The sequence below is a fragment of the Rhamphochromis sp. 'chilingali' genome (genome assembly GCF_963969265.1).
Source record: "Rhamphochromis sp. 'chilingali' genome assembly, chromosome: 13".
NCBI classification, from domain to species: domain Eukaryota; kingdom Metazoa; phylum Chordata; class Actinopteri; order Cichliformes; family Cichlidae; genus Rhamphochromis; species Rhamphochromis sp. 'chilingali'.
The window spans coordinates 29,606,840-29,625,439 of record NC_137940.1 but is presented as its reverse complement, the minus strand read 5'-3'; the positions used below and the strand labels follow the sequence as shown (position 1 = coordinate 29,625,439).

Genomic DNA, 18,600 nt, shown 5'->3' with positions numbered 1-18,600 from the left:
GTACTGCTTTTTCTGAATTTTTTTTTTTTTTTTTTTTTTTTGGCCTGTCCCGTTTGGCTCTTTTGCCATCAGAATTGTTGTCTAAAGGCAAAGAAAGATGCCCAACGGATTTACTTTACCAAACTGACCATCCCAGCCTTGCCGTAATGGTCCATTTGATTCACCTTTTATTGTTTATTTTATTTTCACTTACTGAATACGGGACAGACTTGACTGGGGGAAAGAAGGGGAGAAAGAAAGAGGGAAAGAGAAACAGCTGAGAATGCTTTTTCTGAATTTACACTTTGTCCCAGTTGGGGCCCTTAGCTGTTACAGAATGCCAGGTTCCATAATGAGAAATGAGATTTGCTCGCTCTGTCTCTCTTTCTACAGAAAACAGTGTGTGAAACAATTCTCTGAGCTGCTTCTAATGCCATGTCAGCTTCACCACACCAAAACATTTCTTCTTCCTCCTTCCCCTAAATACTAGTTGTCATCTAGTAAATTTAAAAACAGAAAACTAAACTCTGACAGCACTGAAATTGCCTTTGGAGAGTCTGAAGATTCCTTTGAATACTAGATAGCACTATGGACTCAATTAAAGGGTGATGCGAACTATTTTGTCTTTAGTATTTAGGTTAACCTTCCAATCTACCCCTTTCTTATTTCTTACTTTTTGCATTCTCGATTGCGCTTGTGCATCTTCTCTTATTTAGGTCCCTCGCACTAGATATGTGAGCAGAAGGAGCCACAAAGTGAGACAATGAGAAAGGAGTAGATACTACAGCTTTAACAGAGACACACATACACACAAAGATTCAAGGAGAAAACTTTGATCTGAGGTCAAATAACTGAAACTACTTTTGAATACAAAGAAGCAGTAGTATGAAGAGTCCTCCTTCCATCATGGATTGTCTATTTCAGTTGTGTGTCACACCTATTTTATACACTCCTGGTATCCAGTGCAAAACACTTTGCAAATGGATGCATGAATGCCTCCTCTCTTCTGTCTTCCACATGCATTTCAGGAACTGAAACATTGTTTGTCATGGTGTACTAAGAGTAATCACAGGATGGAGGAAAGAGGTGATGAGGAGGCAAAAATAAATTCAATAAATATGAGATGTTTTAGCTCATTTTACTTCCTGCCACTGTCTTTGTCCAACTGTTCTCTTTCCGGATTTGCATTGTTCTTCTGTTTGAATCACCTTCACTGGACTCTTGTTTGGACTCATTCTTCTCCCCCTCGGTGACTTTTTTCTGTCATCCATAAGTTCAATGAAATAACCTTTTGTTGCAACCTTTTTGTTTGCCTCCTTTCTGTGCTCCCTTTTGTATCCTCCTTTGAACAGATTCTAAGTCATAAAAATAAGTCATTTAAATAAAAAAAAGATATATATTTAGTTAAAACAAAAGTTAAATTTAATGGAATCTGATCAAATAAACTTTGATTGATATAAATTTAGTTTATACCAGACACATTTTCCCCAAACATTAAGTATTTGGATAAATAAACCCTTGATTTTATATATTTTACTGCATTTTATTCAAAATTATTGCTTAATGTTGCTTATTGAGGGTCAAAAAAATATTTTCTTTGAATCTTAAATTCTGGTGTTAGCAGCTACATAAGTTTTAAGTAAAGATGAGTCTGGCAACCTTACTCACTTTCTAAGTCCACCCACTGACAGATTTGTTTTTTTCAGATTTATAGTTTTCTACAAGCCAACAATGAATCATTTTTTGTAGCTTTTTATGAAAATAGAACTCCCCAACACTCCCCAAGTTCCCCTTTAACAGTATTTAAGGTTATAACAAAGGACAGCAGACAGTAAGCCTCTCTGGTATCATATGGCAGTTTCAGTTTGTGCAGTACATGACCAATTCACCTGTTCATTGGGGGGGTTTTTTCTGTTCTTGCTTCTGGATGTCACAAGTATGCCCTGTGACTGTCTTTCATACTGCTTACTAGAGTTAAACTCAGTGTACCAGTTTTTCTACCATATCCACTCATTACTTTATATTCTAGCTTCGGTACAAAAAAAAAAAAGAAAGCAGCTCATTCACTTTCTCATAGTTATGTTTTTGTTACATTTCTCTGTCAATCCCTCAGGCTGTGCAAGTTCCCTAAATAGCACTGTTGTATTCATAATGACCTTTGAATGCCAAAATAAGAAATTTCACCACATGGTTGTTTCAAATGTAAACAGTATTTCTATATATAAGTCTATATATCTGTTGAGTTTGTAATCAGGTAGCGGAGGCCAAGTCTGGGTTAAACACTTTATTTCAGGCTTTACAGCAGCACTCCATCTTTTTTACCTCTCTCTACTTTCTTCTTCTCCCCTCTCTCTTACCCAGCCTCATTAGCGGCCCCCCTGGTCTGACAGGGTAACAGCATGTGCTAATTTTCTTCCTTTATTATAGAACCTTGTAAACACAACATCCCCCCTTTTCTCAAATAATACTCTCTCCCTTGCAGCACAACATGAAACATTCGACAGCCTTTTACTTTTGAGGCAATTAGTAACTTCAGAACAGTATTATATATATCCTGATAAAAGAACTGTAATGGCAAAGTAAACGTGCCCCAGATCAACCCTGAATCAAAAGGAACAACCGTGTGCCTTCTTCTCAGCTTATCAGAAGTCACAGCTGGAATTAAAGAGAGGTAATGAAACTCAAATGCACTTTCCATTCAGTCATTTCTCACATCTGCATATTTCTCCTTTCTTTTTACCTCTGAACTATTTCATAACAAAGTCTTTTTTCCATCTTGGTGGTTGTCTGTCCCTCTGCAGGGTGGGACGTGTAGCTGTCTGTGCTGAGCTGATGTTTTCCGCCTCTGTATCAGCTCTTTGCGTGTGTTGAGTTCTCTGGGACGAGTGAGAGATGCGCTGCATTCCATCTTCTCCCATCGCCGAGGATGAAAGAACTCTCACCCATCTGCTGCTGTACCTCCAGCGGCTTGGTGTATTGTGGCTCTCCTTTTCCCACATGGAATGGCATACTCTCACTGAAGCACCCACAGTCACTTTAGTAGGTTTAGCACCTCTCTGTCTGTATAAAGTGCACTTCTTTTCTGTGTCAATTAGAGGTGGGAATCACCATACATCCCACGATACGATATTATTGCAATTTTTTAAAAATATTTTGCGATATTCAGATTCTGTACATAAAGGTAAACTTAATCAATATTCATTTTATCTAATAACAAAGTCTCACACTCAGTTTTATTGTTGACAAACTGAACGGTTTGTATTACAGTCTAGTCCAACTTAACTGAATGCAACCATCTGGTACAATTATAGCTATTCTGAACTATGCATTTTATGAAAACTATGCAGCCCATTCAGCAACTGAAGAATTTGAAAGTAAATGAAAACAAAATATAATTTTACATTAAATAAAAAAGTTTTAAACTTAATTAAAATAAAACATGTCTTAAATTAAAATAAGTAAACTGTCATGTTTATTGCTGCCAAAAAAAAAAAGTTAAACACATTTGGACAGTGTCAGGATTCTTGCTCAGAAAAAGGAGCTGATCAACGTGCTCTGAAGTCAGAGCATGTTCCAATCCACAAAAACTTTTTTTGTAACAAAATATCGATTTCTGCTGTCCCTGTATCGATACATTATTAGCAAACAAAATATCACGATACTACACAGTATCGATTTTTTCCTCCACCCCTAGTGTCAATGTCACTTTGGATCTGATGTGGTCATATTGTCCAGCATCCTTCGGTGGTGGCAGAATGTTGAGTTTAGTCCGCAGAGATTTGGGAACGATCAGCCGTGTTCCTCTAAATATCAGCGGTGACTCTGCTGCCAGTTCATGTCGGACCAGGAAGTAGGGTTTGACATCATCTGGTAAGGATTTGCTTTCTTTCGGCCAGCCCGAAAGAACGATCTGTCTTAGTTTTGTTAATTCAGGATAGTCTTCACATTCTGCTTTGAAGTCTGCCAGTGGAAGCGCTGTTAGCTGAGGAGAAATTTCAGCAATCTCTGTGATTAAGTCCTGTTCAGAGTCTTCACTTGTGTTTGTGGTATGCAGGGTAACACGGGACATACAGTCAGCTATAACATTTTGGCTTCCTGGACAGTACTCTAAGTCATACTGGAAACATCAGTCTGGCTGACCAACGTGCCATCCTCATGCCAGCTCTGTTCATCCCCTTAGTACTTAACAGGGTGGTGAGGGCCTGGTGATCAGTTCTCAGAGTAAATCTAGGTCCCCATATGTACATCCTCCATCTTTCGACAGCCCATACGCAGGCGAGGGCTTCTTTTTCAATTGTTGAATATTTCCTCTCAGCTGGGGACAGGGTGCGGGAACCAAAAGCAACAACCCGTTCCTCATTGTTTGAGTTCATCTAGGTCAGAACAGCTCCAAGACCAATCTGACACATCAGCGGTGATGAACGTTGGCAGATTTGGGGTCCGTTCTTCGTACCTCGCTTACTACATCCAAGATCAAATGACACATCCAAGATCAAATCATCGCGCTAACTTTGAGCTCGCTATTCCGGTTCTCCGAACACATCTGTTGTTGACGATTAGTATAGCTGGATGAAGTAATGTGAGATCACTGGGTGGCTTAACAGGGCTACGCATCGATAGTAGAAACATTGATCGGCAACCCTTTGATTGGTCGGCGAAAAGGTCGGTATTTTTCGGCAGCAGAGCAAGGACTCTTGATTGAGGGATTTCAGGAGTTTCAGAGTTTAATTAAAACGCAAGGGAACACTGCAAAGGCTGCAAAAGCAAGGAGAGAGGGCTGGCAGAAAGTTGCTGACAAATTAAACTCGTAAGTAATTTAATAATAACAATAATAATGGATTGGATTTATATAGCGCTTTTCAAGGCACCCAAAGCGCTTTACAATACCATTATTCATTCACTCTCACATTCACACACTGGTGGAAGCAGCTACGGTTGTAGCCACAGCTGCCCTGGGACAGACTGACAGAAGCCAGGCTGCCATATCGCGCCACCGGCCCCTCTGGCCAACACCAGTAGGCGGTAGGGTAAATTTATTATATTATATTACATTATATCCTCTTTCACATTAGAGCCACAACAGGACCCACTAGAACATGGGAACAAGTAAAAGTGAAATATAAGAATATTCTACAGAATGGTAATATTTATCACTTATATTGCTTTTAGTCTCTTGAAAAGAGACCCTGAAATAATCTGTTTGTTTGTTTATAACAGCAACCAAGAAAAGTGCAGAGCACAAAAAGACAGGTGGTGGTCCTGCACCCCCTCGTCAACAAGTTGGTTAAGTAAATAATACCCTCACGGGAAAATCGATATCTCTCTATGATCACACTGTCGCACTGAGCTAAAGGATCCTGTCTATCCCGCAATATACGCTGAATTCTGAAAACTCTCCTTATCAATCTTGCACCTTCCGCAATGGGTGGCTCGCGTATAAGGACAGGACATGGCTGCGACAGACTTCCCAAATCCACCTTCGCTTTTATAGCCGTGGTCTCTCATCTTGATTACATGAAGTAATTTACAATTACTACTCTAAAATATGAATTACATCTGTAATAATCAAATACATGAAATAGAATGATTAACTCATTCACTGCCATTGACGTCTATAGCCGTCAATTGCAGTGAATGAGTCAATGGGTTTAACTCATTCACTGCCAATGGCTGGCAGTGAATGAGTTAATAGTACATTTCCCTTTTTTTAGGAAATGACCTGTATGTATCTGTATGGAATCAATAAAAGGATCAAGTACTGCATTATCTTTAGTTACATTGATAATATTTATTTATGGTAAAACAGTGGTAAAATATTGCTGTTGCTTTCGTATAAATGAAGCGGACATACCTGAGTGGCCGCGATCTAATCCTGTTTACATAAAGTAAGCCTGCTCCCGAGCAGGTTTATGCTTACGGATCTGTTGCTATGACAGCAAGTCCCGGATGAGCTTCGGAGAACCGAACGATCCAAGATCACGCGAAATCGTCAACAATCAAATCCAGCTAACTTACTTAGCGAGGTACGAAGAACGGACCCCTGGGTTGAAGATTGCCAGTGCTGGGCTTTTTAGTAGCATTTCCTTCAGTTTGTTGACGCTTTCATTTGCTGTATCAGTCCATTGAAGTTCAGCCGTCTGACTTGTCCGAAGTAGCTCATGAAGTGATTCAACCACAGTTGCATAGTTTGGTAGGAATTTGCTGAACCACAAAGTCAAGCCTAAGAAGGAATGAAGAGCAGCCATTTCCTTTGGTGCAGGGCCTTTGGCAATGGCAGTCAGGTGGTCTGGGCCGGGGCTCAGGCCATCCTTGGAAACGACGAGTCCCAAGAACGGAATAGATGTCTGTCCAAATTGGGGCTGGGACAACGCGTCGACGTAATCGATTACGTCGACGCGTCGATGCTTCGTCACTTTCAAAAAAAGACATGGCGGCAGCGAGTAGCGGAATCATGAGTGAGGCAGTTGCAATCAACTTAAATCACTCCACCCGAACACGCAGTTCTACAGTATGGGGATATTTTAACAGAAAAGGAAGTGATTCAGTCGTTTGCCGGCTTTGTGAGGTGGAAATGGCCTATCATAAAAGCACGACGGCTATGCACCAGCACCTCAAACGACTGCATCCAGGAGCAGCTTCTGCAAAGGACAAACCACCGTAAGTTTTCAACTTTTTTACTAACGCTAGTTTTTACTCGTTAATTCATCCAGACACCCCCCACGTGGACATACACTCGCTCATAGACACAGATAAACACCCAACCTCCGTAAATGCAAAACTCATTTAAGCTGCTTAGCAGTAACATATAGCAGCTGCTGTTTAGTTGTTATTGTTTTTTTGGTTTGTGGCCCATGCTGGCAAAATGAGTCGGAATGCACGCAGGCTGATTATCAGAATCGGCGAAAGACAAAAATGTGAGACAGCGAATTGGCCGCAGGAAAAATGTTAACAATGATAATGCACCACCTGCTAAACGTAGCCGTCGTGGACACTATTACAACATTGTTAAAGTGCTTGCAAAAGCAAAATGACAATGAACTCTTGATTTGTCAAATTTAATGTGTTTCATCCTATTTGAACGCTGTTTTTATACATAATGCTTCTCCAGCTTGAACTTATAGGTCAAAAGTTATGCCATCTAATGACTAGAAAGCAGTGCACCAGTAAAGGTGCCATCAGCTATGGCTGTTTAAACGTTATCTTTTCCAGCCATCATGATTACTGCATATCATATGTTCAACATTGGGGATTATTATTAACCTCTTACTGTTATGCTATGAAAGCACATGGCATAACAGTATGTGTGTGTGTATATCTATCTATCTATCTATCTCAACCAGATCCTTATCAAATTATTTTGATATTATGCTTTCCATATAATTATTTAGTAATTATTCAAATTCATCTGTGTGCTGTGTGTGATTTATGATTTCAGGAATAAACAGAAAAGTCTGGAGGACTACTGTCAGAGAAGAAGTACACCATGCACCCCCCAGGAGGTGGCTGTACTTACTGAGAGCGTCTTATCTATGATTTTAAAAGACAAGAGACCACTTGCTGTGGGTGAGGGATTCAAAGAAATGCTGACCACTTTCCAACCAGGTTACACTCTGCCGTCTAAGCGTCATTTTACAAGCATGATGAAGAGAAAGTATGAAACTTCAGTGGAGAAACTAAGGAATGAACTAAAAAAAAAGCCACATCCAAAATCTCCCTTACCACTGATGCTTGAACAAGTCTGGTCACAGAGTCCTACTTAGGGGTAACTTGTCATTTCATTATTTGTTCAAAGACGCCATTGCTGCTGTTTGTATATTATTAATTTTTTGCTATGATTTCCTTTGTTATATTTGTTTTTCGTTAGATTAATTGATGCATCGAAAAATTAATCGCTAGATTCATCGATTAGGAAAATAATCGTTTTGCCCAGCCCTAGTCCAAATCAACTTTTGTTGAAGTTGATCTGCAGACCGACATCCTTCAGGCGTTGGGAGGACAGCCTGTAACCGTTCATCATGCTCTTCTCTGAAATGTCCATACACTATTATGTCATATTATGTCTCCTCTTTTAGGACTGTTTGCATCATCTTTTGGAAGGCAGAAGGGGCTGAAGCAAGTCCAAATGGGACTCTCGTAAACTGGAAGAGTCCTTCATGGGTTATGAATGCTGTGAGGCTTTGGCTATCAGGGTGAAGAGGCAGTTGGTGATAAGCTGAACTTAAATCAATCTGGCTAACATGTGTAGCCCCAGCCAGCTGTGCAAACAAATCCTCCATGTGAGGAAGAGGGTAACAGTCCATGATCACACTCTTGTTAGGTTCACACAGATCCACACAAAGTCTTAAGTCTCCCTTATTTTTTCTTCCAACCACTAGAGGACTCACCCATTCAGCTGCATCCACTGGTTCGATGATGCCTGCTTGGAGTAGACGTTTCAATTCAACTGACACCTCACGTACCTGAGTGGTAGACGCCGCAGTTTTTGACGAACCGGCTGTACTGTCTTGTTCACTTGACCTTTGTGGACGAACCCTTTAACAGCTCCGAGATGATGGGAAGAAGAAGAATCAATGTTATTCACCATGCATGTTTGTTTACTGGCTGGTGATCCTCTTGCAGGATCCTCTCCTTTGTTGATGACTTTTCCAGCAATGATATCAATGTTAAGTGCTTTATTTAAGTCCAACCCCAGAAAAGGTGATCCATCTTTAACTATGAAGAATGATCCTGGGACTTTTCTGTCATTGTTTGCAATCCTCACTGAAGCCTGTAGGCAGCCAATGACAGGCAAGTCACCTTTTGCATAAGTGACAAGCTTAACTTTCGGTTCAGTCAAAGCACAGGGTGCAAAATGTTCTTTGTAGATGGCTTCTGGAAGGATAGATACTGAAGCTCCTGTATCCACAATTAACTGCAGAACCTCAGAGTTTCCCTGTGGTGTTTCAATGTTCATTTTGCATATAATCTTATCACATGATGCAGTCATTGGTTTGTGATCATCAACACATAAAACTGTAAACTCGGGAACAACTACTTCCCTGACCACTGCTACAGCTGATTTACAAACTCTGGCGAAGTGCCCTTTTTTGTTGCGATCATGGCTCAAGAGTTGGGAGTTCGCCTTGTAATCGGAAGGTTGCCAGTTCGAGCCCCGGCTCCGACAGTCTCGATCGTTGTGTCCTTGGGCAAGACACTTGACCTGTTGCCTACTGGTGGTGGTCAGAGGGCCTGATGGCGCCAGTGTCCGGCACCCTCGCCTCTGTCAGTGCGCCCCAGGGTGGCTGTGGCTACAATGTAGCTGCCATCACCAGTGTGTGAATTTGTGTGTGAATGGGTGGATGACTGGATGTGTAAAGCGCTTTGGGGTCCCTAGTAAAGCGCTATACAAATACAGGCCATTTATTTTTACCATTTACATTTTACTTTTGCTGCTGGACAGTTTTTATCATTAGCCAGGTGTTTCTCGGATCCACATCTGAAACAATGACGCTGTTCCTCTTTATCACTTGCCTTTTTGTGCCATTCTTTAGATGTAGGTCTCCGAGCTTGAGCTGGTCGCGTTCCTCTTTTTCCCCGAAGACGTGTGTCCTTCACCTCCACAGCTTGTACTGCAGCAGTCTGGGCTGTGGGCGCAGAAGAGAGGAGTGTAGCATTCTTGACCGCAGCCTCCACCTGAAACGCAAGTAACTACCTTGTCCAATGTAAGGTCCTCCTCCAGCAGCAATTTATCTTTAACAACACTGAGATTAGCATTAGCAACAAGCTGATCCCGAATCATTTCACCCTCCATTATTCCAAAACCACATGGCACAGCTAACGCTCTGAGGGCGGAAACATACTAGGTCACAGTTTCATCAGCCCGCTGAACTCGCTGTCTGAATGTGTGCCTGCATGCCACTACATTCACTTTAGGGGCAAAGTGGTTTTCAAGCGCAGTCATGGCGTCAGCAAACGTTGTACCTTGATTCGGCAGTGTGTAGAACAGTCGTTGTCCCTCTGGTCCCAAGCAATAATAAGACGGCTCGTCGTCTCGCCTCCGGCCATGCATCTCCCGTAGCATTTATCACTAGCATGTAGTTCTCAAAGAATTTGCGCCACGTCATAACTGGTATACCCGGCTCACCCGCATGTTGCAAAAAGGGCGGTGGGCTCGGCACTGAAGCGCTCATCCTCGTCGCCAATTTGTTGAGTTTGTAATCAGGTAGCGGAGGAGAGGACAAGTCTGGGTTCAACACTTTATTTCAGCCTTTACAGCAGCACTCCATCTTTTTTACCTCTCTACTTTCTTCTTCTCCCCTCTCTCTTACCCAGCCTCATTAGCGGCACCCCTGGTCTGACAGGGTAACAGCATGTACTGCTTCCTTTATTATAGAACCTTGTAAACACAGCAATATCTACTATAAAATCCTAAATCTAAATCAAAAGCAGTCCTATACTCATGAGTCATTTAAAACTTTTCACAATAACTCTATCAAGGCATTACAATTTTTTTTATTATGTAAATTATCACAATTCAGCAAATTAGCCCATGTTGCCTCAAAACAATGTGGTCATTAAATTACACTGTATTCGAACCAATTACGCACTTATCTGTAAGGGTCTTTCAGGCTGAGACTGAGACAGAAAAAGACTGAACAGGGTGATCCAGAGGGTCAGCTCTGTTCTAGGATGTCCTCTGGACCCAGTGGAGAGAGAAAGAAATGACATAATTTAAACACAAATCAGCGTGATGAGAACTACTGATAATGAAAGTAAGCATCTTTGCGGAAAAAAAATATCTGAGGAGAACTTTTTTTTATCTTAGTTTGTCCCCGGTCCCATCCGAGGAGGCGGGGTTTATGACCTATACTGTAGCCAGACACCAGTGGGCGATAGAGACATTTTATGATTATAATTTCATCAGTGTATATTGTGCTATAAATATAGTGTCAGTTATATGGGTGAAAGTTAGCATTGTTAAAATGTTATATCACGACTGAAAGTGAAAAAGAGACTTACAGATCATGGAGCTGGCCAAAGTACCACTGTCACTATAGCAGAATTATGAAATGTGCATGCTTCCTGGCAGTAGAAGGGAGTATATGGGTCAGAAGTGAGAGGCAGATGCATGCACAACAACCCCCCCCCCCCCCCCCCCCCCCCCCAAAAAAAAAAAAAAATTTAAAAAAATTAAAAAGAATTAAAACTAAAATTAATGATATTATCTATATTAGTAGACATTGTGCTTGATTTTACACTAAATACGTGCATTTTGATCCAATCTTTTTCTTAAAATATTTTCTTTTTTTTTGTTTATTTGCTTGTTTCTGCTTGATATTCATACAATACACTAACAATAGATGGCAAATTGATCAAAAGAAAACAACCACATTTTAGGGGGGATTTTTTTATTCAATAAGAAAGAAAAAGGTAACAGCAAGTGAATAATTTAAATAATGATTTAAAATCAAAACTGAACTGAAACCCTTCAGTTGCATGAATGTTAGGAATACTAACAATTATCTTTCCATAATGAATGCCAATTTTGATTATGAGAGGAGTGAAATTTCAAATAATGTAAAAATGCCTAGCTTTATTTACCTGTCTGGTTGAATTGTGGTCAAACGTGCTGTCATATTTTAACCAGTAGATGGCGCCTTTTACTTAGTACTCTTGCCTATGAAAAGAATGCAACACTGATGAATAAGTGGCAAGTGCAGTGGGTTATTCGTGTAGTGTTTCCCCACTATGTGTTCATATATGTTTCATATGTCCTCACTGTAAAAAAAATCCTGGAAATGTCTGACATTGCCAAGATATAATACTCTATGCATTTAGGTGAAATTAACACTTTCATGCTGGACTTTCTCAAGCACTGACACGTTCTACACGCACTGCATGATGGTTAGTGAAGTGCAGCAGTTCTGTTTAAGCTCTGCACATATTTCACATATGAATTGCTTTCTGCTTCTGCATATAGCAGTAATGTTGATTATATACTCTTGCTTGTTTTTATTAGAAGGTGAATCAGGCTCCTACCCTCACAAATGTACAGAACATAGAGCACAGCTGTTGGCATATTAGCCCATTGTGTGATCTATGATTGTCTGTGTCCTGTGACTGATGGGGATCAGTTATTTCCCCCCCATTATTACACTTGCAAATCGCTACAGTTTCTGATAGGAGCTCATGTAATGTTTATATGCTTTTTATGGTAAATGGTAAATGGCCTGTATTTATATAGCGCTTTACTAGTCCCTAAGGACCTCAAAGCGCTTTACACATCCAATCATCCACCCATTCACACACACAGGTGATGGCAAGCTACATTGTAGCCACAGTCACCCCGGGGCACACTGACAGAGGCGAGGCTGCCGGACACTGGCGCCACCAGGCCCTCTGACCACCACCAGTAGGCAACGGGTGAAGTATCTTGCCCAAGGACACAACGACCGAGACTGTCCAAGCCGGGGCTCGAACCGGCAACCTTCCGATTACAAGGCAAACTCCCAACTCTTGAGCTCATTTTATGAGATTCAGTGCTGGCCCTGGATGACTGATTTCGACTTGTGGTCTGTGCATGTGAGCCATGTGTAAGGTGCAGGACTGAAGGATAAATAAATTAAATTAAAGTAAAAGGGTAAATGCTGTGAGAAACACAGCCCATTAAGGACAAATTGCAACTTGGGTGCTATAAATGTTTCAGCTACCAATAAGCCCTTCAAGATCATTTGTCTTAATCAGGCTGAAATTTTTTTCCTAATTCTCAACCTACTGTCTAATCCAGTTTCCTTAACTCTTTTGCACTTTCTCAGAGGAACTGCCTTTCCAAGTTATAACTTGTATCTCTGTTTTTGCCACAGGCCAAAATTATTCCTCATATTAATCTCACTATCTTAACTCAAGTCACTCAATTTTGCTTCCTTGACAGGATGATTTTCCTGAGTCACTGCAGTTTCAGTGCACATTTATATGGCATTTCGTTTCTGTTATGTTTTTGACATTTTTTTGTTCTGGCCTTCATCCATTAGTTCCTTACATGTCCTAAAAAAATATTGTGTAGTCTGTGTTTATGTTGTGTTTTAATTTGTTCACATTTGTGTCTGAAAGGTACAGTGTGTAAATAGTGTCAGCAAGTGGCCCTCTGTTGTGCTTCTTTCTGTTTGCTATGTCATGATATATATCCATATTCATTAGCCAGAGATTCACTGCTCTGCAGACCAAACACTGTGGGCTACTTTTCTGCAACCAATCCAATTGTTTTGTTTGCTAATTTGTTTGTATACCTCAAATGAGCTAAAATATACAAATACCACAACATATCTTGTAAATCCTCATGGGAATGTGTTACTGTAGGGATTTTGAATGTGTGGGCGTAGGTCTTTTGGTTAAAGTGTTTTCTTATCTGTTGTTCCTGTTAGAAAAGGAATTTGAGATACTGTATTGAATCTTCAAATCAGTAGCTATAGTCATTTGTGAAATGCTGTCTGTGGCATATAAAAGGACACACCCATCCAGGGCACCCTGCTGTTTCAACCCTCCTGTGCTTGCTAAGTATATAAGGCTGTTGCTATAGAGACTATTCCCCAAATAGCCGTAACCATGGAAACTGTCTCCAGGAGAGAATGAAATAAAGAAACGGATGTTGCATCTTTGCAAGCATTTTTTTTAAACATGAACTCTTGAACCTCTCTCATCACAGTCTCCCCTCTTTGGATGAAAACTGGAAAGAAGGAGACTTTATTAGGATTAGTATTGGGCTATTAACTCAGCATTGAAAATGTCTTACATTTTGTTCAACCGAGACTACAGATAAAAGCAAAGTAGGAAATTTGATTTTTTTAAACAGTCTAAAGTAGGAAACTATTGAATTTCCTGACAAACTGGATAAATGTATTGATTATCAATGCGGCATTTTATCTAGGCCAGAATGAGTAATGGCTCACTACTGTGTAGGTGTTTCGACAAACTCACACACTGGGATACATCAAATCTACTTAGCCACTCTATTAAATTATGGTGCATCTGGAAGCTTACTTTCACATGGGACCATTTGGATCATCTGTGACCATGCTTTTAATGAGGAGAAATTAGGCACCCAAACTAAGTACCTCAATGTGCTTGTCTTTCATCTCTGCAGGGAACAAGTCTTTGTACCTAACTGCATGTCAGTTCAGAGAAAGAAGGATGTGAGCATGTGTGACAGAGAAGAGCTGCCTGCAGATATTTTGTTCGCCATGCCCTCTTTAAGGAGATGCACTTGTTTTCTATATTGCCTGCCAAAAAATTGTAATTGTAAAGGCAACTTTTAAATAGGTGTAGTATTTTAAACGTGCACATGAACTGGGTGCTAAAAAATAGATTTTTTCCCCTTAAAACCTGAAATAGATTTAGTCACTATTTAATTGGCCTTCAAATGGCAGGGGAAAAGCACAGAGCTATCTCTCTCACACACACAAGACAATATATTCACATGTATTTTAATAAAGCAAATTTTATTAGTGATTTATAAACCAAACACATTACCACTGTATCCATTTATGGAAAATAAAAAGTCAAAAAAATAAATGAAGTAAATGAAATTCACTACGTCACTGTCACAGTTGATGAGAGGGTGTACAAAAAAGGGTTTTACAACAGATCTTGGCTGATCCAATCAGAACAGCACATAGCCACCATAATTCACCACCATACATTGGAAAAGAATGACAGCATGAACACTCACTAAACACAAGCATACACTACATATATCCTTTTATTTTTTACACTGGATTTTTTTCTCTTTTTTATTTTTTAAGAGTGAAAGGGAAGTGATAGCTCATCATAGGATCATACATATTTCAGTTACAATAATACAGTGTTAGTTAGGTCATCATGTCAAAGCCAGACACAGAGTGATTTTTTTTCTTTTTTTTCTTGCTTTGTTTGTTCTCCAAAACAAAATTATCATTGGTGAAAGAAAAATAATGAACTTGCGTTGAAAGGTATCACACTATAGCATTTACAAATATCTAAAGAGGTTTAGTGGATGCCATACAACATCTGTGGAGCGTGAAGATTTTAGTACATCGATGTTTGGCAGAGACAGAAGTACATACAAATATCTCCTGTGCGAGTAATGAAGAAAAATGATAATACAAAAGAATAAAATCATAGCCATCTATCTATTTATATATATATTTCTCTATATAGTATGTGTTTCCTTAGAGCAGTACATGCAGCAGCCACTTAATGGAGTGACGTCATACTGAGCCGCAAAACTCTGGGGATGTGGCAACAAGTTACAGGCAGGGGGAGGGAAACCAACAGAAGCAGGCCTTGAGGCTAGTGTGTGTGCCCCTACTTCAAAACCTCTTGAGAGAGGATTGGTGGGATATAGCTCTGGGATCGGAGTCCTTAGTTGCCCATATTCTTATCAAGTTTCAATTGCTAATGTAGAGGCAATCTAGTCTACGCTACATTTACAGCGTACATACAAGCTAATATGTGAACAATCAGCTGGAGAACTTCTCTTGTACATGGAGAGGGAGGGCCAGCCCACGGCACCTGTCTCCTCACTCTATCCCAGTCCTCCAGGGTCCCTGTAATCAGCCTCATCCCACCTGGTCCTCTCTCATTAGTGGCTACAAACAGGAAATGAACCACATAGTGTATTATTCACAAGTTAAAAGCGCTGAACCGTTTTGCACTTAAGAAACATCTGACAAGAGTTCAGGGCATAGCCCCTCTCCCCAACTGGGTTTCCCCAGGCCTCATCCACATTACTCCATGCTGCTCTCAGCAGCACACCACAATGTTCAGAACGGGCCACTCCCAGGACTGATCCTGGGCAGGGGGTTAGAGTGGGGATTAGGGTCAGTGTTTGAGGGTAAATGGTGATGGGTATGTCAAGCAAAAATCATTTAAAGCTATGAAGAAAAAAAGAGTATGTTATAATGAATCTCTTCAGAAAATGAATGAAAACATAACATGTTTACAAACTTCATTGTCACAAAAAAAGGCGGTTTGGGCAGGAGAAGATGGCTCCTGGCAGCATGGGGCAAGTACAAGCAGGTGAGCATTTGTAAACTCAAGGTATTGGGTAAGGACTGGTTGCTACCAAACATTCAAAGCAGAAAGCATTAGGCTTTTGCTGCAGCGGGGGAGGAAAGATGGTGTTATCAAAGACTCTCCTGATGAACTCAAAGTTTTCATTAGAGTCCACTGACTCAGCATGGAGTCATGTGCCAGCCCTGCTGGACTCTCCCCTTGGTGATACTCAGGAGAATCTGAGGTGTCTTCTCTCCATCTTTCCAGTGTTCTCTGCATTCCTCAGTTGGGGTTCTGGCGGAAGATGTGTTCTTTCAATGCAGTGAGCAAATACAGAGTGATTGCAAATCATGCTGCATCAATCCTGAGAGAGTTGATGTGCACCTCATAGGCAACTGTGCAGGGCAAAAAGCTTGCAGTGTCTGGTTTCAAGCACTTTTCTTTTATGCCAGCTGTTTTTTGCTCCCTCTCTCTTAGTGTCAAGTGCTTTCTGTGTCCACTTTTTCATGATAAGTTTGTGTTTGCATGTTTGAATATGTGAGCATGCGTATGTGCATGTGGTTTCATTGAGATCTCAGGAAACACTGTTGGTAATTACCAGAGGAATCTGCAGCAGTTTCTTGTTAGCCTTAATTTAGGTGACTCTCGCCCATGATATTTACAAGTAGAGTGTGTCCAGCTCCAGACTGCAGAAATCTGTCTCAGTCTTTTTTTTTGTTTCTTCTTTTCCTTTGCTGGCACAGCTTTTAGTTGTTCTCGTAAAAGCATCTCATCTCCTCTGAGAGAGAGAGAGAGAGGGAGTGATTTATACACTTTAGTTTGGATGGGGTAAGACAGAGGTGCCAATAAGCCCAGTGGGTTAAAGGATGTCGTGAGTTGACTTGGGGTGTGTAGGCACATAGGGGTGTGGGGAAAACGCTATAATTTTATTAGGTATTGTATTATTTGTTCAATCAAGGCAAGATCTGTAATTTACCACAATCAGGAACTGAAGGTAAAATAAATCTTGAAAAGGCCAGGTTCACAAAGGAGAGAGCTTTTTAAATTAATATTATGATCAAAATGTGAAATTAGGAAATAGTTTTACAATGTATTTTTCCCAGTGGACTTAAGTTGATACCTCTGTTTTAACAACACCCTTTTCTACTTTGTAGTTTTAATTCTCTTCTCATCTACTCATCTCCATCATCTTTTCCTTTATCCTTCTTGTCTTTCTTTTCCTTCTTCTTCTTCTTTTTCTTCTTGGCCTCCTCTTTCTTTCCAAAGGTAATGAAATCACTCTTGTCGTCCTCGCCTCCTTGGTTTTGTCTGATAGATATTATGGCAGGGGAGCCAGGGATAATGAAGGCTTCTGGGGGAACTTCTCCAGGTTTTAGGTGTTGTGGAGGTGCACCTGGACCACCGGGGCCATAGCGAAAGTGCCAGCTGTTGCTGTCTACGCCAGCACCCATCGGGGGCGAAACCTCTCCTCCTTCACCATCTGAAAGAAAAGAAAAGATGGAATAATAGTTTATATCACGTTTCTTTTTTTCTTGAAATGACTCAGTGGTGGCTGTGTGCTACTATAGCACTGTACGTTTACTACCAAAAAAAAAAAATAATGGTAAACTATGGTGGTATTTTATGGTCATCCTTTCCATTATTCTGTGTCCTTCAAATGTCTTCATGTCATCAGATTTATATTTTTGATTCTTAATTTCTTAAAGATATCAGATAAAAGTAATCATTTTAGCTTATAAAGCATGCCTATAAGAGGCAATCACTGTGTAATCTGCTACTGCAAAGTAAATGAAAAGCACAGGGAAAATCTGTCCTTCACATTCATATACATTAATCAGATTTACTAGGTTAAAAGTCCAAATGCAGTTAAATGTCAATGATCTCCACAGCAGTCAATGAAAAAAAAAATTATCAGTACATAATTATTGGTAACAACAGACATGACATGATATAAAAGGTGGGAAGTGGTTGAACTTTGTGGGAGGTTTAAAGAAAGAAAATATAAAGTGGGCAGTAAATCAAAATCTCCCTACCTATCCAAGCTAATATGACTTTAATTACTATGTTAAAAGCTGAGAAAGGTCTTGAACTGAAGCTGTGAGAGGAATTTACCTTGGAGAAACATTTCAATTTTATTAGATAGAGCTGCAGCCAGCTCTTGGGTTATACACTGCACTGCTAGAAATGGTAGCATGTTTATGAATGGATGCAGACATAACACACCATTATTCAGTCACAAACAGCTGTATTTCGAAAGGCCTGGACAGCCAGCCTGACAATGCTTCAATGCATGATCACATCCTTACTTAGTTGGTTGGTACTTTGTTATTGCACAGAACATGATAACATAAGGCACAGTCACTTTGGTTCTTTCCTCACAGAAATTACCTACTTGCCACACTTGCTTTTCATATTCCTTATATTACTCTGACTCCTTTTCTGTGTTCTTTGCAAAGAGGAGATAAACTGAACACGGCTCTATTCAACCAAAAGTAACAGAGTCTGGGAAAAGAAGTGTGACCTCATGCAGTACCCAGAGTAAAGAATACCAGCTTCCAAAATTATCTTATTCTTTTATTACCTACTGAGCTTTCATGTTACACACTATGTCTT

At 40.3% G+C, this 18,600-nt stretch overlaps 1 protein-coding gene across 21 annotated transcripts in view; it reads right to left on the bottom strand.

Moving 5' to 3' along the window:
• Positions 1–14,436: 14,436 nt before the first annotated feature.
• Positions 14,437–18,600, bottom strand: part of LOC308408491 (protocadherin alpha-C2-like) — a gene marked incomplete at its 5' end in the record, with an annotated part of 158,904 nt that continues 154,740 nt past the window's right edge. For 20 of the 21 annotated variants that reach the window (XM_080900794.1, XM_080900792.1, XM_080900793.1 and 17 more), the window contains one exon: positions 14,437–17,467. In XM_080900794.1, the coding sequence (XP_080756920.1) occupies positions 17,160–17,467 (308 nt within the window). In that variant the 3' untranslated portion in view covers positions 14,437–17,159. The remainder of the gene's footprint in view (positions 17,468–18,600) is intronic. The other variant, XM_080900796.1, reaches the window with a different exon arrangement.